Source organism: Diospyros lotus, chromosome 15 (genome assembly GCF_014633365.1).
Source record: "Diospyros lotus cultivar Yz01 chromosome 15, ASM1463336v1, whole genome shotgun sequence".
In the NCBI taxonomy this organism is placed as follows: Eukaryota; Viridiplantae; Streptophyta; class Magnoliopsida; order Ericales; family Ebenaceae; genus Diospyros; species Diospyros lotus.
In genome coordinates, this window is record NC_068352.1 from 20,329,205 (window position 1) to 20,353,193 (window position 23,989).

The window sequence follows — 23,989 nt, forward strand, 5'->3', positions numbered from 1 at the left end:
CAAAAAGGTCTAAATGGTGTACCTGGTCATGCATTCCCAGGGGTGTGTCATGTGTCTCGGGTAAGAGGGGTGCTTATGTAATAAAGATATACTATGAGTAGAAGATAGTATATTAGGAGTTTGCATTAAAAGGTTGTAATTAGTTTGTTGCCGCTTTGGGAGTAGTACATTCCCAGCAACGGCATTCTGTTACGCACATGGGCGCTGGTGGCTGGCTTTATAAGCAGCTGTCCAACTCGTGAATAGGCATGAATGAATATTCTTAGAAGTTTCTATTCTCTCTCTTCCTTTCTCTCTTCTCCCTACTGATTCTCTCTTCCCTAAACCATTCGTATCATTCTATCGGAAATTCATAGTCAGCTCCTCGGAAGCTGACATTTGGTATCAAAGCGGTCTTCTTGGGGGCAAGCAGAGGCAGAGAAGAATATCCATATGGCTGAAGGGACGAGGATGAAGCAGATGGAGTCTCAACTACAGCAAGTGGCTACAACAGTGGCGGAGGTGCAGACGAGAATGGGAACTCTCGAATCTTCAATTGGAGCAGGGGTAGATGCTCAGATTGATCAGGCCATGGAGAGGTGGCGGGGTGAGAATCGAGAACAGAATGCTCGGTTCCATGAGCAAGTAATGGAACAGATGCAGCAGATTATGCGAATGTTCTCAACTCAACAACCAGTGAGACTTTCCGCTGATTTTCCGTAAAGGGAGCGGTCGGAACCCATTCTTCAAGGGGTAGGAATGGAGCGCCGACCAGTGGGAATGTCGGAGATGGAATTCGAGCCGGAAGGGACTGGCGATAACATAAGGGAGAGAAGAGCGAGAGCTCAAGGAGATCGTTATCAACCAAACTTTCCGGTACCCAAACTGGAGATTCCGCTCTTCGATGGAGAAAATCCTAGATGGTGGGTAAGGAGGTGCGAACGGATGTTCGCCTTGTATCAGGTGCAGGAACAACAGAAGGTCACCCTGGCCTCTGCCTACCTGAACGACATGGCTGATGCATGGTACCAGGGGTGGTTGGCGGAGAAAGAAGGCAGCCCATGGAACGAGTTCGCGGATGACTTGTGTGAAAGATTAGGAGATCAGAGTATGCGGGATATAGTTGAAGAGTTAAACAAGCTCAAGCAACTTGGAACGGTATAGAATTACCAGCTCAAGTTTGAGGAGCTGAGGTCCTTAATGATGATACACAATCCCCATCTATCAGAAGAGTATTTTGTATCGAGTTTTATTAGTGGCTTGGGAGATGAAGTAAGACCCATGGTGAAAATGATGCAGCCAACAACAGTAAGGTTGGCCGTCGAGAGTGCAAAGTTGCAGGAAATGATGATTGAAGCATTGTTAAAAAAGCAGCGCAATCAAGTGAAGGGAGTGATCACTGGGGGTTGGCAGACTGGTAGCAGGACTCAAGGACGAGATGCGGTGCACAGTGGTAAGGGGGTCCTGGCATTACCTCCTGCAGCCCCTAATCCGACGACTGGAGGAGGGTTAATGGAGCAGAGACGCCAAGCTAACCTATGTTATAGGTGCGGGGATAAATACTTTCCGGGACACAGATGCAAACGACAAATCTTGTTGCTGAAAGGGGAGGACGAGGAAGGACTCATGGAGGAAACTCCAGGAATGGAAGAAGGTGATCAAGGACAAATCTCCCTACACGCCCTAAAAGGGGTGGCACATAGTAAGATCATCAAGGTGGAAGGGCGAGCTCACCAATGTTCGCTAATGGTACTCATTGATAGCGGAAGCACCCACAGCTTCCTGGATGAAGGCATGGCGAAGAAGTTGGGATGTGAAGTCTCAGATGCCCACCCTCTCTCGGTAACAGTCGCAAACGGAAACAAGGTACTGAGTCAATCCTCGTGTTTGGGATTCTGCTGGGAGATGAATGGGGAAGCATTTGTGGCAGATTTGAGGCTGTTGAAATTGGGGGATTGTGATGTGGTACTTGGGGTTGATTGGATGAGGGGTGTGAGTCCCATCAGCTTCGATTTCAACAAGATGGAGGTGACCTTTGAGAAGGATGGAAAAAAAAGGGTGCTCAAGGGCAGCCAGGAAGCAGGTATGTGCAAAATGATAACGGGAAAGAGACTTCAACGGTTGCTCAAAAGCAAGTTCTCCCAAGTAGTGCAGCTGTTTTCTATCCAGGCTTTGGAAGTGTTCGAGAAAGAACCAGAACAGGGAGGAGAATTGGCAATTACAGTGAGTAGCCACCCACATGACCAGTTAAAGGTGCGCGAAACTAACGCTCTTAACATGCTATTATTTGAGTTCGAAGAGCTCTTTTCCGAACCTAGCTCATTGCCTCCAAAAAGGCCCTGTGACCATACCATCCACCTCAAACCCAATTCAGAACCAGTGAACGTTAGGTCCTATCATTATCCTCCCAAACAGAAAACTGAGATAGAGAAACTCATCCAAGACATGTTACAAAAGTCGATTATCCAACACAGCCATAGCCCTTTCGCATCTCCCGTACTCCTTGTCAAAAAGAAAGATGGTTCATGGAGATTTTGTGTGGACTATAGGCAACTCAATGCCATAACCATCAAAGACAAGTTTCCCATACCCATTGTAGAAGACTTGCTTGATGAATTGAAGCACGCTTCAGTTTTCACTAAGCTGGATCTTAGAGCAGGGTACCACCAAATTCGAATGGAGCCTCGGGATATCCCTAAAACCGTTTTTAAAACTCATCAAGGGCACTACGAATTCAAGGTAATGCCCTTTGGACTCATTAATGCTCCAGCCACTTTTCAAGCATTAATGAACCAAATATTTGAGCCCTACTTGCGTGTATTCATTCTAGTCTTTTTCGATGACAATTCTGATCTATAGTTCCACTTTCATTGAACACCTAGCCCACTTGAGAACTACCCTCGAGGTCCTTCGACTCAATAAACTGTATGTTAAGAAGTCTAAGTGCTCCTTTGCACAAAGTCATGTGGAGTATTTGGGCCATATAATATCTCATGCAGGAGTCAACACCGATCCTAGCAAGGTAGCAGCCATGGTGGAGTGGCTGAGGCCTCAAAATGTCAAAGGCTTACGGGGATTTTTGGGCTTAATTGGCTATTATCGCCGGTTTGTTAAGGATTATGGAGTTGTCAGTAGGCCACTAATGGAATTGCTGAAAAAGGATGGCTTCCAATGGAATGACCGGGCTAAGGAGGCTTTTGTTAAACTAAAGGGAGCTATGAGCGAAGTACCAATATTGGGCTTGCCGGATTTTGACAAGCCATTTGTATTGGAGACAGACGCCAGCGCTGTTGGAATTGGAGTTGTCCTGGTACAAGGAGATAGACCCTTGGCCTTTCTTAGTAAGGCATTGGCTCCTCGGCATCTCGGGTTGAGCATTTACGAGAAGGAGCTGTTAGCGGTGCTGATGGCGGTAGAAAAGTGGAGGCATTACTTAGAAGACAGTAAATTTGTGATCAAAACCGATCATGAAAGTCTAAAATTCCTACTTCAACAGAAATTACATACACAATTGCAACGAAAGGGGATGACTAAGTTGATGGGATTGGATTATGTTATCCAATACCAGAAGGGAAAAGAAAACTTAGCTGCAGATGCCTTGTCAAGGTGTCATGAGGAAGGGCATTCTGCTGCTCTTACGGTGATGGTTCCAGACTGGCACAGGGAAGTGGCCTCGAGTTATGAAAATGATGAGAGTATGCGAGAGTTGCTACAACAACTGGTGGTGGATCCTAGTGCTAAACCAGGTTACACCTTGACTAATGGACTTATCAGAAACAGAGGGAGGCTGGTAATAGGAGATGATGAGAATTTGAGGAAAAAAATTGTGGAGACGCTGCACAGTTCTCCAATAGGGGGCCACTCCGGAATAGTTGCTACCTATCACAAAGTTAAGTAACACTTTCATTGGCCCGGGCTAAAAAAATATGTGATGGACTGGGTGTTGAGTTGTGATGTTTGTAAACGGTGTAAATCAGAATCGGTGGCCCACCCCGGGTTATTGCAGCCACTAAGTATTCCAGGAGGGCCTTGGGAAAGTATCTCAATGGACTTCATTGAGGGTCTACCCAAATCGGAGGGGCGAGATTGCATAATGGTGATAGTGGACAGATTCACCAAGTATGCCCATTTCATCGGATTGGCACATCCCTACACAGCTCAAGAGGTAGCAAAAGTGTTCCTAGACCAAGTGGTGAAGTTACATGGAACCCCTAAGACTATAGTGTCGGATAGGGATAGAATTTTTACGAGCCTCTTGTGGAAGGAATTGACTGGAATATTGGGAATTCAACTCAGCATGTCGACGGCCTATCATCCCGAATCCGATGGTCAGACCGAGCGAGTAAACCAATGTTTAGAGACCTACTTAAGATGTGCTTGCTTCTTACAGCCGAGGACTTGGCATAAGTGGCTCGCATTGGCACAATGGTGGTATAATTCTAACTACCACAACTCCATAAAAAGGTCCCCGTTTGAAGCCCTATATGGTTATAAACCGACCTTATTGCCAGACCTGGGAAGTTCTTCGACAGTGGCAGCCTTGGATACTTACCTTCAACAGAGACAACAAGCCTTCCAGTCAATCAAAACGGAATTGGCCAGCGCTAGGAATCGTATGAAACAATTTGCTGATAGAAGGAGAAGTGAACGGGAATTTCAAGTGGGAGAGTGGGTGTATCTTAAGCTTCAGCCAGGCCATCTGAAAGCTCTACTTGGGAAGCCCAGTTCAAAGCTCAATCCGAGGTATTATGGCCCTTTCCTGGTGTTAGCTCGAGTTGGGAATGTGGCTTATCGTTTACAGTTGCCGGAAAATTCCAATATACATCCGGTTTTTCATGTGTCCTTGCTAAAAAAGGCAATTGGGCAGCAAGCGGTTAATCCAGAGCTACCTCGCCTTCCAGATTCAAATGACAGCCCAAAGGAACCTATAGCGATACTTGACAGACAGGAGAGTGATATACAACCAAGGAGCTCCCATCATCCAGGTGCTAGTGCAGTGGTCTAATCTACATTCCGACAACAACACTTGGGAATACCTTCCAGATATTCTCAAACAATTTCCCAAGGCAGCGGGACTTCTCACCATTTCTTGAGGACAAGAAGAATTTAAAGGGAGGGGAGATTGTCATGTGTCTCGGGTAAGAGGGGTGCTTATGTAATAAAGATATACTATGAGTAGAAGATAGTATATTAGGAGTTTGCATTAAAAGGTTGTAATTAGTTTGTTGCCGCTTTGGGAGTAGTACATTCCCAGCAACGGCATTCTGTTATGCACATGGGCGCTGGTGGCTGGCTTTATAAGCAGCTGTCCAACTCGTGAATAGGCATGAATGAATATTCTTAGAAGTTTCTATTCTCTCTCTTTTCCCTACTGATTCTCTCTTCCCTAAACCATTCGTATCATTCTATCGGAAATTCATAGTCAGCTCCTCGAAAGCTGACAGGGTGTGCTGACTGTTAGATAGAACTCCCCTTGCTCTGCTTTGCTAACATGGCTCTCCTCCATTGCCACAATAGAGAATGATTGTGTCAACTAGTTCCATTTGCTCTTGAATACCTTTTGCAACCTTCTTCTAGTGATCATTTTACAAGTTCTAGCTTCTCTTCCTCTAGTTAGGGTCATCTTCCTTCCTTCTTTTTAAAAAGAGACCTCCATCCTATTGAAATCAAAACTTATGGGGTCACCCCCTTCATCCAATCCACTCTAAGTACTACATCACAACCTCCTAATCGTAGGAGCCTTAGATCAGCTTCAAATTCCTTCCCGTGCATTTCCCAACAGAATCCATTGCATGCTGACTTACTTATCACTCGGTTTCCATTAGCCACTGTCACACTCAAGGGTTGAGTTCTCGTGAGTTGCCACTTCAACCTCCTAGTTGTGCCTTCATCTCCCACTGTCTATTAAGATCATAAGGCTGCAGTCCCTCACCTTACCTTCTACCTTGATAATTTTGTTATCGGCTTCCCCCTTCAAGGCATGTATGGAAATTTCTCCATTGTCGTCCTTCCCCTAACTCTTCACATTCACCCACCTCTTCATCCTCTAGTAATTCTCCATCCTCTCCTTCTAACAATAATATTTGCCTCTTGCATGGGTGTCCGGGATAATATTTATCCCCACACCAGAAGCACAGGCTAGCAAGTCTCCTCTACTCAATTAATTTCCCTCCATGGGGTGTTGTGTTGTAGCCTGAGCTTGGTCCACCCAAACTCTTCGCCCCACTATTTCCCTTCACCAACTCCCGATTATAGCCTCTCCCTCCTTAATTGTATGTCCCTAGAATCACCCCCTTCTGTTGTTGCCTTTGCTTCCTCATTAAAGCCTCCACCACCATTTCCTGCAACCTGGCACTCTCAGTTGCCTGTTCTACTGTTTGGTGCCTTATCATTTCAACTGTGAGAAAATAATTATGAGAGAAAAACTTAAGAGATTAGCCTCTCTAGCTTGTTATTTATAATAGGCATAATGGGCCTTAAACACCCACGGGCTTAACCTGTGAGCTTAATCTAATTACAAATAAAACACACACATACAATAATTACAATATATACGATTATACTAATAATTCTAACACTCCCCCTCAAACTAGAGCATAGATATTATATGCACCAAGCTTGTTACAAATATATTCTACTTGAGAACCCTTTAGAGACTCGGTGAAGACATTTGCAAGTTGATCATTGGAGTTAACAAACTCTGTAACAATAACACTTTCAACTAGCTTTTCTTTAATAAAGCGACAGTCGATTTCAATATGCTTAGTCCGCTCATGGAACACTGGATTGGAAGCAATATGTAAGACAACCTAATTATCACAAACAAGCTTCATAGGGGACACTTCACAAAGTTTGAGTTTCTGCAGGAGTTGTTTAAGTCAGATGAGCTCACAAGTTGTATTAGCCATAGCTCGATACTTTACCTCTATACTAGATCTAGCTACTACATTATGTTTCTTACTTTTTCAAGAAACCAGATTTCCTCTCACAAGAACACAATACCCAGAGGTTGACTGATGATTAGAAGGAGATCCTATCCAATCTGCATTTGCATAACAACAAATATCTGTGTGTCCCAAAATCCGGATAACAACATCCCAGTGAGAATCACATGGAGAACTGATGAATTGACTAACTATACTCACAACAAAATCAATGTTGGGACGAGTGACTGTAAGATAGTTAAACTTGCCTACCAGTCTCCTATACCTTCCAGGATCTGAATAAAGCTCCCTTTGTCCCAACAAGAGTTGGACATTCGGATCCATTGAGGTGTCAACTGATTTGCAGTTCACCATACCAATTTCTTCTAAGATGTCAAGGGCATATTTCCTTTGAGAAATTGAGATATCATCTCCTAATTGAGCAACTTCAATACCCATGAAATACTGAAGTCGGCCTAGGTCTTTGGTTTGAAAGCTGATGTAGATGTTCCTTTAGCTTCTATATTCCAACTTGATCACTCCCTGTGATAACAATGTCATCTACAAAAACAACAAGGTAGATACACAAGGAAGAAGAATGACGATAGAAAACTGAATGATTAGTTTCACTTCGATGCATCAACACAAGTTTCAAAGGGGCGAAAGAGCTGCATGATGGACAGATCAATAGACTGTAATTGGAGGCTATATAATTGGGCATCAACTTGTTCCCATCTAGCCTGATTAGATTCTGGCACACTTTCAATCTTTGTGGTAAGATGATCCGCTTGGTCTTGCCCTTTGAACCACATTTTGACAGAGGTTGCCCATGAGAGATAATTGGCATACTCTATCAACTTGACAGTAGTAATATTGACCGTCGTAAGATTGGAGACAATAAATGATTGAGAGGCAGTTGGGGCAACAGATGTTGGAGTGTGAGTAGCATCGGTTGAAACTGCATCACTAAGATCAGACATGGCTAGGACTTTGACACCGGAAACAACTTGGGGGGTTGTTAGAGATTAGATTTGGAGAAGTTGGAGAGAAGTGACCGGCGGATGTGTTGTAATGCGCAGGTGCATGGGGGCGGAGGCAGCGTGTGGGTGGTGGGTCTTCGGCAGTTGGTCGATCTGATGGCGGCGAACCGTAGGGTGGTGGCGGTGTTAGCAAGTTGTGGATGGACAGTGGTGTTCTATCATGGGCAGTGACGGTGACGGCTAGGGTTTGAAGTTCATTGGAAAAAGATACGCAACGATAGCTAGGGTTTTTTTCATCGGTGGCTCTGATACCATATGAGAAAATAATTGTAAGAGAAAAACCTAAGAGATTAGTCTCTCTTAGTTTGTTATTTATAGGCATAATGGATCTTAAACACCTACGGGCTTAACTTATGGGCTTAATTTAATTACAAATAAAATACACACATATAATAATTATAATATATACAATTATACTAATAATTCTAACATTGACCATTGGCCTAAGCTCATTGCTAAGACCACTCATGAAACTTGACACAAAATAGGCCTCCGAAAGATGAGGATTGTGGTTGATCATAAGAGATCTCAATTCCTCAAACCTTCGTTGATAGGCCCCCACATCCCCAGTATGTCTCAGCTTGTTGAATTCCTCTATGGCATCCATCATGCTCCTTTAATCGAAACGTTTTCACAATTTTTCAAAGAATTTCTCCCAAGTATAGTTCCCTCTTACTCTAGCACACCCTTGAAACCAGGCATCCACTACATCATTGAAGTATGTTGTGGCTAAGGATACTCTCTGGCCCTCTGGTATGTTATACCAATTGAACATCCTCTCACATTTTCTTAACCACCATCTGGGATTGGTCCCTTCAAACACTGGGATCTCCATCCAGGACATAGGAAACCCTGGATATGAGGGTTGGCATGACCATCCCTTCCCCTATCCATCATTGCTTCTACTTCTTCCTCCGAATCCTCCTCAATTTCAGAGGTTCCATTCATACGATTCATCCTATTACCTTGTAAAATAGGCTCAGTTCTCTCCCTAGGAGGAAAATTGGGAGAAATCCTTACTGAATTCTAGCAAGTGAACATACCATGAATTATTTGTGCTCCCATCTCCTCTTGCATTTGTGAGAGAGCTTCGTCTAATCTTCGTTCCAACCCCTCAATTGAGCTCTCCATCTTGGGATCCATCGCCATGCTCGCTTCGTGATTCCATGTAGATCCAATCTCCAATTGATCAGCTCTGTTCTAAAATTTTGTCATAGTCGAGTTGAGATGTTGCAGCTGCTACTCGATATTTTTCATGCGGGTTCCCTTTGCCATTGATCCCTATAGAGCTCCGGCCGAGAATCGTGCTTTGATACCAAATATTGTCACAGCCTAAGCCTGACAATGGTCTTCTTCCTAACCTGGTATGAATTAGGAAGATACCAAGTAGAAAGAAGAACGAAGAGCAGAATTTAGAGTGAAAGAGAGAAGGAAAGAGAGAGAGATAGAGAAAATATGAGAGAATGTTGAGAGGGAGAGAGTAGAATTCTCTTCAATATTTTGGATGCTCTAATCCATGAAGGTCATTGGGGATTTATACAAGGCGTCGGAAGAGTCCCCTGCTGAGGTGGATTCTACACTCTTCCACGGTTGTAACAACCTGCCACTACACTCTTAACCTCTTGCACATGGCTACAAACTAACTATAACAAAAATTAAGGTAGTAAAAAATTTAAAAAATACCATAACCATGGCCCTACTTGTGACAGATAGCCCAAAGCTGGAGCTGTTACTATTATCAGATGTGCCATGGGGAGAGTATGCAGGAATAGTCTCAGCTTCTTTCACTTCATCAAGATAGGCATGGTTGCTCTTATGTTTCTTGCTACATTTGGTAGGGTGAAACATTGCCTAAAGGCCTCCTCCAAGAAGAGGAAAAAAAAGTATGAGTGTGAATGGAGTCGGTGAAGTACAAGGAGTTGAAAAGAAAATCTTGGTTACTCATCACCTCCCTTCTCCCGCAAGCATGTGAAATTGAGATGACGAAATTTTCTTCCTCTATTCTAATTTTCCTATCTTTTTCTTTATGCTTCTGCAACACTTTTTATTTATTTTCTTTTTTTGAGAGAAATTGTTGGATAACTTTTAAAAATTAATGTAGAAAGATGATCTAGGATGTGGGAGTAGGGATGTAATGCCAACTAACCCTATTTACATGTTTTAACAAATGTTCAAATAAGCCTTGTGCCTATATCCCCCCAGTTGTGAATTTTCATACTTGTTTTAATTGGAGGGATTTTAAATGGGGTTATTTGGGGACCCATTTACATTCCTATGTGTGAGGGATAGGGAGAGGCAGGCTCTTGAAACCAAAAAAGAGTAGAAAGAACATGCAAAATAGTATCATTGTCTTGAAGAGCCAACAAAGGGGCAACCCTCTCTCCCTGTTTAGCATCATACAATGGTCTGGGAAAACTTTTAATTGGTTTCAGTGTAGATTGAGGAGTATGTCCTCCATCTTTTTGTTATGGAGTCGGTTGTTTTCATCATTGGTTTTGACTGTAATGATCCCAATTTTACTTCTATGGGCTTCCTAATCCCGGAGAACAAACTTATTGGGAGATTCCATTGCTTGCTTTTACTGCATGCCTTCTCCTAGAATGCAAAGTTAATAATTGCAAGGGGTTAGTTCTGAGTTGGCTATTGGTTGGTCATGTTTTTGACATGTGCACATAGGCATATGTGGTGAAAAGAATGCTAATCGCCTCCTCTTTTTGTTTTTCTCCCTTTCTAACAATTAACCATCTTCATCAGCAATCTTGTGAACAAGGCAGTGCTATGCTTTATAGAAAAGTAAAAGGAACTTTTTATACACATTAGAGCTTGAAGGGCACTAGTATTTTTAATAGGTATTTATGAAGTAGAAAAAGCTTCCATTTTGGTTACTGAAGCCTACTTTATATCTATTGGGCAATGTTTTATTTGCAATTTATCTTCCATTTAGAGAACTTAAAGCATGGTACCATAAAAATAAATATATCCTCGTTTTGTGTGGTGGTTATGCTATCCAATTACTTCCCATCCAACCTAGTACGGCATGTAACGAGATGAAATATTAACCTTTATTCTTTGCCTGCATGCCACTGAGTTCCCAGTTTAGTTTCAGCTAATTTTGTACTCAGTAGGCATAATGTATATAGCTACATAGAGGCAAATACAATTATGGGAAAGATAATCTTCCTGACTTTTGTTAGTCACCTGGGATTACAAAACAGTGGCTTAGGAATGCTATCTCACTTGGTTCAATCACACAACACAGCACTAGATGCATGAGTTCTGCCTTCCAAATTGACACCCCCAATTGCACAAGGTTATTGACAGTTGACACCTTCATGCGTTGAGAATTTGGCATTGGGCACAAGGTGCCTTCCCATGCCTAGCTTGTTGTCTGCCTCTAAATCTGCAACAATATGTATATTTGAGTGCAATGGAACTAGGGTGGGACATCTTGGAATAGGAACATCCAATCTGTCCACAGTTATTAATGAAACAAATGTGACTTTGAGAAAAAATGTAGTGTTAGTGGGCCAGAAGTGATATAATATGGGCATCCTAGTTAGCATGTTAGTGCTTAAGTTCCAACCATTCACATCAAGCATGTTTCTAGCAAGATATTGCTGAGGTCCATGGCATTAGCAGCAGTCATGTTTCTAACTGTGGAGTGCATTATTTTTCCTTAGAGCTTTTCCCCTTTCATTCTTTGAATTTGTCCATAGATTAGGGGTTTCAAGTCTGAACCTTCATGCTCCTAGATTTATAGATATTTGATTGCATTCTGTTTAGTTTCTACACCTTTTATCATCATTATGCGTTGACTGACTTGAAGAAAGTGGAATTTGAAGCGAGTCAATTGCTAATTATATAGGTATCAAGTATAAAACACATTTTGATATAAACCCAAGTTTGATAAGGTGATTCTATAAGAAATTACCCTGCCAGACTATTTTTGCAGCCAAACACAAATCATAATCTAGCACATTATGGGTATATTCAGAATGGTTTAGCACACATGATTTGAAGTATTGGACAGCTACATTGGCCAATTGCTGTTATCAATATTTATACTATCTATTTATATCTCACCTTTTCATGGTTGGGTTCATAGGTTGAGCGTGTAGTTGGCATGGTTGAGGGAGCAATTCTGGTTGTAGATGCTGGTGAAGGACCACTTGCACAAACAAAGTTTGTTCTTGCCAAAGCCTTGAAAAATGGGTTACGTCCCATACTCCTCCTGAACAAAGTAGACAGACCAGCAGGTATAACTTATAATGGATGTTTTCCCCCCTATATAATATATATTGAAAATTCATTACATTTTGTGTCTTATTTCAATGGCCAAAGTGATGGTGGACCACGCTTGTATCTATGAAGGCAAACCATTATCCATTTTGTTATTTCTTTCCACCTGTTGCTTTGGTTTCATTTATTTCCCATTGGTTCTTACCCTTTTGTCTCTTATCATTCATATAAATCTTCTGAGAAGTAAAGAAAGTTCAATCTAAGAAGATTGAAATGTGGTCCTGCCCCTTTGCAAAGCAAGGCAACAGTGAAGACTAGTCATGTGACTCATGCCAAGCCTCCATGGAGAACATAGAAACCAAAACATTAAAAAAAAAAGGAAAACTTTGCCAGGATTCAACTCGATATCTCTCTATTTGCATATATATATATATATATTTGTAAAGCATGGTTGATGACCTGGATTTAAGCTTGTTAATCATCTTTGCCATGATTGTACCTTTTGTAAGACCATTATATCCTATCTATTGCCCAAGAGTTCTTTTACCCAGTTTTCTTTGTTTTTCCTCTATCTCTATTAGGGGTGAGTGTTTGTTTTTTTGGTTCTAAATTGGTCAAATTTAGCTGTAATATAACCAAACTGAACCAAAATTTGAAAAAACTGATCTAACAGTTTTAGCTGAAATAACCAAAATTATGAACTAATAAAAAGGGTAACCCAAGGCACAAGGCTTCCATATTATAGGCTTTGGGGAAGGTCAACTGTATGTAGCCTTACCCTTGCTTAGCAAAAAGGTTGTTTCCTAACTTGAATCTATGTCCTTCGAATCACAATGGAGCAACCTTACTATTGCGCCAAGGCTCACCTTGAGTTGAAATTATAAACTTTTCCAATAAATTATGTTCAATAACTTGACTTTAAGAGAAAAATCAAAGAAGTTGTGCATTCCTTAACTTAGGGCAACCAAACTATTGACATGCAAAAACCAACTCAAAATCACATTTTTTTTGTGAATTACCTAAAACTAAAATAGTAGTGTTAAAACTGAACGAAAAATCTAAAACTGATTTTTTTTATAGCAAAATCAAACCAAGTTGAATTTAGTAAAAAGCTGAACCAATTAACCAAAATAATTGGTTCGATTCAGTTTTGAAATTTGGTTTTGACCAAATAATGCTCACCTCTAATGTTTGTTGTTAGAAAATTTTCTATTTCATCCATTCTGCTCACAAGTATATATATTAGTCTTTTGCTTAAGAGTCCAAATCATTTTAAATGCTTCTTGGGCGTCTTCTCTTCAATAGAGCAATACTCTGATCTTATTACGGAAAATTTTATTTTTAATTCTATCTTTTCTACTTGTTAATGATTAGAGTTCTATTAAAAAAAAGAGCGGCTTATTACACTTCTAGTACTTTCAAATGAAAGGACAATCCATAGATGTCTCTCTCTCTCTCTCTCTCTAATTTTAAATTTTGATGAAGATTGAGAAATGAATGTTATTTTAACTTCTAAAGATTTAAAACAATGCTTCATGTAGATGTTTTATTATGTTAGGATGTTTTAAATATTACTTGCTATTTGTTATGTTTGCACATGGTATGCTATTTTAGTTGCTTGTCATTTTATGAACTTGTCTCTTGTGCTGAAGCTTGAATTTGAAACAATGCTTTATGCTGGTATTTTAAACTTCTAGTACTTTTTTGAAATAATATTTGTTGTTATTAACTTATTATAGTGATTGAAATACTATTAGTTGTAATTATAGTAATATGGTGTTGGTTATTTATTTTTTATGATTTTGAAGTTCGCATCTACCTTGTCATCGGTATATATTCAAAAGAATGATGTATAAGTATTTTTATACATATTTTTAATATATGTGCACCTCACATTCAAAAGGCTCACGCCTGCACGTTGTGCCTAGGCTCCAAGCACACTTGCACCTTGGTGTGCCTCGAGCCTTTGGCAACTATGATGCATTGCCGAAACTAGCTCTGCATGCTCTGTTGAGATTGCAGCTTTACCTGTTAGTACTTTGATATTATTATTTATAGATGCACTATTTATGTACGCATGAGAAAAATAATCATAACTTTTAGGTATAAATAATCATAACTTTTATCTTGGAGCATAATACTCACTTTTACGTGTCCTTGCCATGCCCTGTCTTTAATGTTCCTTGAATTCCCATGTCGGCTAGTTTTATGTCTTGTCATGCCTGTATATCTCTTCATATATGTGCTGCTTAGGGAAAAAGAAATGACAAATGAAATATGGGAGAATGGAGTTTTGGAGGAAGCATATTTAAAAAATGGGTATTATGCTCCAAGATATTTGTTTTGCAGTATTAATTTGAAGTAAAAAATAGATTGCCTCCATCATACAAAATCTTTGAACATGTTTACATTCTTGTTTCATTTCCACATACAATCTGATCAAAGTTTCAATGACATTTGTTTGGATGTGCATCTGTGTTAGTTATAGGTCAGTCCAACTGTTAGGGATCGTAGATGATGAAAACCTTACTGAGTTGTCTTAGATGAATTTCTGATTTAGAAGGATTGTTTAACTTGTTAGGCAAGCACCTGAATAAATTATATCCTCAGTTCAGACATTGATGCTAATTGTTAGTATTGGAAACATTAATCACATACTTGAGTATACAAATGTCCTATTTTTATGTACTCAAAATAACTCTTTTTTAAATTCTATTCATGCAGTTTCTGAGGAAAGGTGCGATGAAGTTGAGAGTCTGGTGTTTGATCTTTTTGCAAATCTTGGTGCTACAGGTTCAGGAGTTTTTTTTTTTTGTTTTTTTTCAGAAATTATTGGTTTCTTTTTGTTAAGACTTTAACTACGAGTAAGCCTTTGTCTATTCATTATTTTCTTGTGAATTTGTTTCAGAGGAGCAGTTAGACTTTCCTGTTCTCTATGCTTCTGCTAAAGAAGGATGGGCTTCATCCATCTTCACCAAAAGTCCTCCTGATGATGCAAAGAATATGTCCGAGTTGCTTGATGCAATTATAAGACATGTTCCACCACCAGCTGCAAGTCTTGATACTCCCTTCCAGATGATGGTTGGTACAACCTTGGATTAACTTAACATCAGACCACAATTTCATGCTACAGTACAATCATATACCCTTTCATGTGCTTATTCTCATAGAGGCATGGAATTGCATGTACACAATCCCATATGCTCTCATGAAGGCTTTTTCTTATTTCTTTTCTTTATGAAAGAGCCTGCTGAAGAATTTTACATGCATGCATTTCTTACATTATTGAGATGACCATGGTACCTCCAGTTTATACTGGTGAAATGTAGTTGAAACTCAATGAGTTCCTGACTTAGTAGAGTCCTCTGAATAAGATACTGAATTACTTTGTTTCATAAGATTGCTGTTGCAATGGAAACTCTCTCTTCTTATTATCCCTTAATGGGGATGCCATCAGCTTGGACTGCATTCCCCTTGTTGGGAATTCATATTAGCTTGTATTAGGTGTGCTATATAGAGTAGTTGTATCTTGTACCTAGCATAAGTAGCTTTTACAAAGCAGTTACAGTGTTTGGTATAAATATTTGTAACCCTAGCTTATTAAATTTGATTGGTTATTTTCCCTCAAATTTCTCTTCTCCTCTCTTCGTTTTCTTGCAATTCTGTATATCATTTTTTCACCTCTGGTAGAGGACTCCAGTTTTACTCACAATAGGTTTCCCTATCAAAAGGGGAAATAAAAAGGATAACTGTGTGCTCTTATCACAAGGATTGAGGATGACCATGCATGCAGGGTGACTGCAAAGCATCTGAGTGTGTCCTCTGTAATTGTATCATTAAGATTTGGGACCTGTTCTAATGAGTTGAAGTGATGTGGTAGATATGTGGCAGGTCTGCATTACAGATGTTGGGGAGCATTGCTCCGGATCTTACTTCATCCCCTTCCCCTGCTCATTGCTTTTATATTTTACCTGTGAACATTGAAAAAGATGCTTGACAATTTATTTCAGGTTTCTATGATGGAAAAAGACTTTTATCTTGGACGAATCTTGACTGGCCGCATTTCTTCTGGAGTTATTCATGTTGGTGACCGAGTACATGGACTTAAAATGACAGATTCAGGGATTCAGAAAATTGAAGAAGGAAAGGTTGGTGGTTCCTTATTGCATGATTCAAATTGAATGTTTTCTGCTGATTTTATACACTTTACCAATAACAACACAAATATCCAGTATAGACATCTTTTATTGACCAATTTTTAGTTTTAATCACTTTCTTATCAACCCCAAAGAAGAGGCATTAGCTTTTAAGTCATTTGTCAGGACACAGGCATGTGCTTGTAGTAAATGTACACACATATCCACACCCTCAGTGTCCATCCTTTTTTGTTTTTTAATTGTTTTGAAGCATGTTACCTAGCATGGTAATATTTTGTATCTGGAGTGGGAATGAGAATCTGGTATAGTGTACATTCTCAAATTTTGAGTAATAGGGGAAGTCTTTAGATTATTATGCTGTTTAGAATTGGAGGTCTTTCTTATAGGTTATAGGTTTTTATTATTTTTTTTTTACAATTTTAGAAATATAGTAAAATAAAAATTGTGATCAATTTCCTGAAGCTTTGCCAAATAGTTTATTATTTGTTTACCAAAATGGAAAAACTCTAGTCTTCCTGGATTTTAGTTCATTATATTCGATCTTCTTAAAGAACTCCTTTTAAGGGGGAAGGAGGGAATTGGATCATTTCGGTTGCTGGACTCTTCATTTTGCACTTAAGTATAGCACATTTAAGAACTTTTCACTGGGGTATTAGGCATTTTCTTGTAACAGAGTTCTAGATTGGTTTTTGCAAAGAGAGATTTGTTGTTTTCAAATGTCACTACATGTATGAGAGGGAGGTAACCTACTATCTGGGAATGCCAATTTTTGATAAGCTTGTTAAAGGCAAGGCCATCTACATCTTGTACCAAAGGATCCCCACTGAGAACTGTGCCTCCTAGAATAAAATATAGGGTCTGTTTGGTTGTGGAAAATAAAATCTATTTTCTGGGAAAATAATTTACAAAAAATACTAACAATATTATATTACTGTCATAAATAATATTAGTGTTATTAATATTAACAATATTAAAAAAAATTAATATTAGCAATGTTACTGCTATAAATAATAAAACTATTAGTAAATAATAAAATTGAATTATAATAAATAGTAGAAATATAAATAAAAATAATATTATATTAGTATTATAAAATTTCCAAAGTTGTAGAATATAACTAAAATTTATAATCAATTTCATCAATGATTGTTTTTAATATTTTAATATTAGCAGTATTAATCTTATAATATTATCAGTCTAGTTAATCATAATTTTATTGTTTCATAATTTAATATAATATTAGTATAACAATATAATTATTAATATTTGAATAATTTTAATATTACGATAGCATTATTAATAACGAGATATTGCGTTATATAACCAACGAACACTTGTTTTGTATTATTTTCAATATTTTTTAAGCTTTCAAGATAAGAAAATAGTTTTCTATTTTTAACAATTTAATGCATTTTCCAAATTTTTGATGGAAGGATATGATGTAGAAAATTGGTGATAGCATAATGAACTGATCCATATTATCTTTAATATTTGCTGAAGTTCATTACTTGGCTTCTGATTGCAAAACACTTTGTTGGGTCTTATTGGACATTTTCCATCCCAAGTGAGCTGGTTTGGCTTGATTATCTCTCTCTTTGATATGGTTGGTAATTAGGACTCTGAATTGGCCCACTGACTATGAGCTTTATCCAATTTGTGTCTACCATTCTATGGGTGGGCTTGACAATCTTTTTGTTACAGTCAGTTTCTGCAGACTTCGGGCTCTTTTGTTAGCAAGCATCTAGGAACCCAAAACCTGTTGTTCTGAAATCCATTGTTTAACGGACCAAGGGTAACATTATTCTGAATGATTCTTAGTTTGCTGAAGTTTTTGATCTGACAAGGTTTGGCACATTAACCGGGCCTAGCATTTTACAACATACATTGTGTTTGCAAAAATAATAGGATTTGAATTTCACAAGAAAATTTAACTATTGAGCCAAGAGCCAGTGTGTAAACTGTTTTGTACATTTAATTATGCACTTTTGTGAATGACAAAACCAGAATTGTCTCTATCTAGATATGGATCAAATTCATGTAAAACTCTAAAAATTTAAGTTTTAGTTTTTAATTTGGTACTGTATGAATGAGTCAAGATTGGATTTTTACTGTTAGTACAACACTTTTTGGGTTAATCAAATAATCTTGTCATGTAGGTTACAAAATTGATGAAAAAGAAGGGTACAAACATTGTCCTAATTGATAGTGCTGGAGCTGGAGACATCATATCAATGGCTGGCTTGGCTAGTCCGTCGATAGGACACACTGTTGCTAATGCAGAGGTGATTGATTTTTCTTTTTTATAGCATGTCCATTATAAGGCATCAACTGTCATCACCATCATCTTCCTTGCAATGCTGCTTTTCTGAATGATAGAACTGAGATTTTCAACATCGTAAGACTATTTTTTAAGCAAGATAATGATATTTACATCCAATCTCTGTAGACATAATAGATGACCTCCTTACTTTAGAAGGAAAAACAAGTGCAATTATGTGATCTGAGGTTGAAGTTCATTTCACTTTTGGGTTCCTCAATCTTGAGGTAGCGTTCTGCTGTAATCTGCTTGAGTTCACAGCTTGTGGCTTCTGCCTAATGTGCTTTGTTCACATCTTGACCCTTATATTTATTGTAGTCATGCACGTATTCTTAAACTTCTAATTTGCAATGAATACTGCAATCAATACATAGAGTTGGGATCTAAATTTACTTGGGTTTTGATACCTAGTTGAGTGTCATGTTGTGTCTATTGTTACTAGTTACATTGCTATCGAGCCACCACTCCTTTTAATGACTTTTTGAAAGGTCTTGCTTTTATGACTTGTAGAAGTTCATTGTACTTTGGAACTGCTGTGGTTATGTTATCGTATTATTATCCAAAAGGCAGGATTCATCATTCATCATGTGTTTTTGCAGGTATTTTGAGTTGCACTGCACACAAACAGTCTTGGGTGTTGAATCTGCATTATGATGTGTTACTCACTGGCTAGTTTTTCTTGTTGCACTCCCGAACTACATTATGATGTGTTCTTTTTGATGTTGCCACAATATTTTGTCCACCACCCAAGCATTTTATAATTAAGGTCGTGAGTTTCTCTTTTTTTAATCTTTAGCTGACTATATCTTCCAGGTAATGACTGCACTGCCCACTATTGAACTGGATCCTCCTACCATTTCAATGACTTTTGGTGTCAATGATTCTCCTTTAGCTGGTCGTGATGGTTCCCATGTGAGTGAGATTCTTATCTTTTTATTCTTCTTTGCCTTGAATGTTCCCTTTGATTTTTCTTCAATGTTTTTGATCTTGCATTTTCTTAGTTGTGCATTTGATGCAAAACCAACGAATAACTAATGGTTTATTTATTTATTTTTTGGGGGTGGGGGTGGGGGGGGTGGGGGGGGGGGGTGAATCTATGTGCTTTATGAGTGGATGTGGGCATGGTGCACAGTATTCTTCCTATTTAAGGCTTTTATTTAATTTAACCAAGTAAATCCACCATTTTTCTACAACAGTGAAGAAATTATTCTATGTCTTGTGTGCCCACGCTTTTTGGCTTATAACATGTCTGATAATGTTACTGCTTAAAAGTAATGCTTTTCTGGTTAGATTTTGGGTTTAGGGCTCAAGAAATGTTTGGCATACCATGTTGGTCCTGCAATGCTCTTTAATCCCATTTTCTAGATAGTGATGGCATCATTGCACTTACCATCCTGTATAAGTGAATTTCAGCTTATTTCTCCTGAGCTTTGAGCCTTTGAAAACAGTGTTGTATCAACTTTTCTATTCCCTCACTTGTGTTCACTGGATATTGCAACAATAAGAAGGTAGATTAAGGCGTCCAATGCTTGTGTGGAAATAGGACACAAATCTTCTAATTTTTCGAAATATTTGAAGAAAAAGTCAAACCTTACATTTGGTACCAAAAATTTCAAAACATTAACGTGGATAAGAGATTGAAATGTCAATTTTCTCCTATGTTCTCGTTAATTTCAGTTATATTTAAATGTAAAATTATCTCACTTCACAGTATTATATAGTACTTTTATCATATTATAAACTGTCCACAATGTGCCTACACGCTCATATTCTATATGCTTATCTAAGTTTACATATCATAGTTTGGAAACCATTAACCAGTGGATCTAGAAGATTGCAGTTACAGTTATCTGTTTCAAAGGATCAGAAATACAGATACATGTCTGATCTTGTGTTTGATAGGGAAAGGAAACCGAGAATCTTGACCAATTTTGAATGTTCAATTCTACATTGCGAAGTAGACATGATATGTTGCAGTCAACGTTTGATGCATCTCACATGAAATATTGCCACTTTTCCTAGATGCTTATAAGCCACAACTTTCCCTTGGCTTGCACCCCATGTGGGGTTATCCCTCCCAAACATATGCCCCCTAGTCAAGGGTAGGTTGTGCTTACAGGGGATCCAGTGTGGCTTCCCACAGTTGATGCTCTATGATGTGGTCAAACATGGAACAAGAAACCTTTTTTATATGTCTTGAATTTACCGGCTCTACATTTTAGCTTTTCTTCTTTTGACCATGGATAAATTAATTTTGAGGCATTAATTGAGGCTTGAAGTATTCGATATTGATGACCAAACCAGAAGAGAGTGTGTAGAATAGCACAACCTCAATCCCACTTGGTGGGGTCAACTACATGAATCCTAGACCTTCGACATTCTTTATCCATGGTTTATTATTTGTAAGACTATTATCTTCTATATTATATTTAAGGATTTCCCACCAAGTTTCTTTGTCTTTTTGAATGTCTTTTGCTACGTATATCTTCAATTTCGTCCACTTCTCTCATAGGTGCATCTATTCGTCTTCTTATCATGTATCCGCATCAATGTAATTGGTTCTAACATCCTACTTTTAAGGGTAAATTACCATAAAAACACCCAACTTTCACCTTGTTTTTAATTTGAGACTACTTTTAATTTTATCAATGGGTTATCCAACTTTTTATTTAATTTCAAATCTAGATTGCTGTTTACTATTGTTACATTTTATCGTTAATTATTGACAAGACAAACTATGTTAGATAACTTGGATGATGAAATGGCAAGAACTTACATCCTGAGGGGCTAAGAGCCTACATAGAAGCTAGATCGGTGGTAAGAACTTTACCTGTCAATTAAAAATGTGTATGCCACCTCATCATGTGCTTAGGTGGTAAGTTCTTGCCACCTCAGCATGTGCTTAGTTGGTAAGTTCTTGCCACCTCGTCAACCAAGTTTTCTGACATGGATTGTTACGTTGGCAATAAATAGTAAAATGTAATGGTAGTAGATGGTAGTCTAGAATCAAAACTAAATCAAAAGTTGGATACCTGAATTTATAAAATTAGAAGTCGAGTCTAAAATTGAAAACAAGGTGAAAGTTTTTTTTGTTGATAATTTACCCTATTTTTCATAGGCATCACTCCAACTAAATTATTGTTGTAGATCTATTGAAGCATCCTTATTTTAGTTCGGCTTTTATTTTTAATTGTCCAACATTTTGAGTTATAAAACAAAAATGGTCTCATAGTTGTTAGATAAAACTTTTTATTAAGCTTTAAAGGAATTTTATGATTGTGCAAAATGTGATGGAACACGACCATATCAATTATCTTTATTCACCGCCATCTTATGAAATTCTATGTGAAAATGGTTTTGGAACTTTTATCTATCTTTCTTTCATGAGAGGGTTGCATCAAGAAGAGCATCTGGGGACTGTCATAGGTTTGTTCCAAGTCTATAATTTTTCACAATTACCATCTTCCCAAGTTTTATAGTGTGACTTGACTCATTAACTTGATTCACCTACTTGTCAGACATCCTTTTTGATTGAAGTATCACATCTTGTTAGCCAAAAGTAATCTTTTACTCAGTAATTGTATAAAAAAGAAGACCATCAGTATGACATACCCTTTATCAAGATGTATACCATGACTTTATTTGGCTAAAATTGTAAATTAATATTTGAACATCATCCTATAAGGAAGATGTTCTATCCTTGACGGGTATTGAGAGATGCACTATTTTATTTTTTTTCCTATTTTTTCCAATTTACATGATTTGTGTCCAACATTACCTAAGCATAATTTGTGTCCCGGATCATGTCTACTTTTTGACATATGCATATTGCACCAGCAGTTCTGGTTTGTCGTTTGGATATTGGATTCTGGCATTAGATTCACTTGACTGATCAATAACTTTCAAGTTAGCAGCAAGTATCGCGTTTCCAATGCATTAGGAGGTAACAGATGATTCCTCCTCTGTATTTATTAAAATAGAAAAGAAATAGTTGCTCCTCTGTCCCCGTCTAATAATTGAATTTCTTTTTATCCCTCCATCTGATCTGCAAATCTATTTAATTGTAACTTATTTATAGTCACCAAATAAACATTTTTTGTTAAAACACTTTTTAATTTCTTTAACTGAAAATGTAAATTAAAACAAATGAAAACTATAATTGAAAACTGAAACAGAAAACTGTAAGCTTTGTGAAATGGGCCTAGCTTTTTCCATTTGAATGTGGTCATTCTTCTGCTTTTTCTTCACTGTTTTCAACAATATTGGCTATATCGATGATATAACCTGGTTTCTAATTTGATAGTTGACTGGTGGAAAAATTGGTGATCGATTAATGGCTGAAGCAGAAACAAATCTTGCCATAAATGTGATTCCAGCTTTGTCAGATTCATATGAAGTTCAGGGTCGTGGAGAGCTTCAATTGGGTTAGTTTCTTATTTTTTGTTATTTTTTCTCAGTGTCTTGCAATTTCACTCTGCATCAAACTCAGGAGATATGCTAAGTGTGCTTTTCCTTGGTGAGCTTGATCAGGAATCTTGATAGAGAATATGAGGCGTGAAGGATTTGAGCTATCTGTTTCACCCCCTAAAGTCATGTACGTTACATTTTGCACAGGTTTATAGCCCCAGTTTTGGTCTCATTTTTCATTCATTTTTTTTTTTTTTTAAAATCTTATATAGCATTAACCACTTAGTTCATTCCCTCCCTTCACATGAAACTTTTTTATATGAAGATGGTGTTGTAAACTTATAGAGGGTTGCATCAAGAAGGGCCCTGGAGTGAAATTTTTCCACATTGTTCTTTTGCATGGATTTGTGTTGTCAATATGAGTTTTAGAAGTCAATTGACATTATGAATGCTGTACCACCGACCCTAACATGGTTAGGATAAGGTGTAATTGATGATGATAATAGCATTTATCACATGTTAGTATGCACTCTACTGTGACCTGAAGCAATATCAATGGTAATTCTAGTTTGTTCACTCTATTCTTTTTGTTAACATTATAAGGAAATTAATTGGGTATGCCACTTGAGATTTGATAGTTATGAGTGAAATGGGAAATACCTAGATATGCTCCTTGGTCAAATTTCATAGATGATATTTTATAGTATTGGAGTTATTTCAGTAATTGCATATGCATTTTTTTTTTGTTTTGACTCTGGGAGCATTGGCTTTTAAATTCATTGTAGTTCATGGCAGACCATTTTGATCAACATGGAATACCTCATTGTCTTGACTGGGACTTCAATGCTTCACTCTTCATTTACTAGCTCCTCCTTTCTATATTAGCCATGACCTGACACGGTCCTTATAGACAAGGAGCTCAAGCTG

The 23,989-nt window shown here is 38.1% G+C and overlaps 1 protein-coding gene across 1 annotated transcript in view; it reads left to right on the plus strand.

Moving 5' to 3' along the window:
• The window catches only part of LOC127791930 (uncharacterized), a 47,117-nt gene that overhangs the window by 8,011 nt on the left and 15,117 nt on the right, over positions 1–23,989 (plus strand). The window contains exons 3-10 of the mRNA XM_052322119.1: positions 12,048–12,198; positions 14,906–14,974; positions 15,090–15,262; positions 16,192–16,329; positions 18,495–18,620; positions 19,469–19,567; positions 22,959–23,079; positions 23,186–23,249. Coding sequence (XP_052178079.1) covers positions 12,048–12,198; positions 14,906–14,974; positions 15,090–15,262; positions 16,192–16,329; positions 18,495–18,620; positions 19,469–19,567; positions 22,959–23,079; positions 23,186–23,249 — 941 coding nt within the window. The remainder of the gene's footprint in view (positions 1–12,047; positions 12,199–14,905; positions 14,975–15,089; positions 15,263–16,191; positions 16,330–18,494; positions 18,621–19,468; positions 19,568–22,958; positions 23,080–23,185; positions 23,250–23,989) is intronic.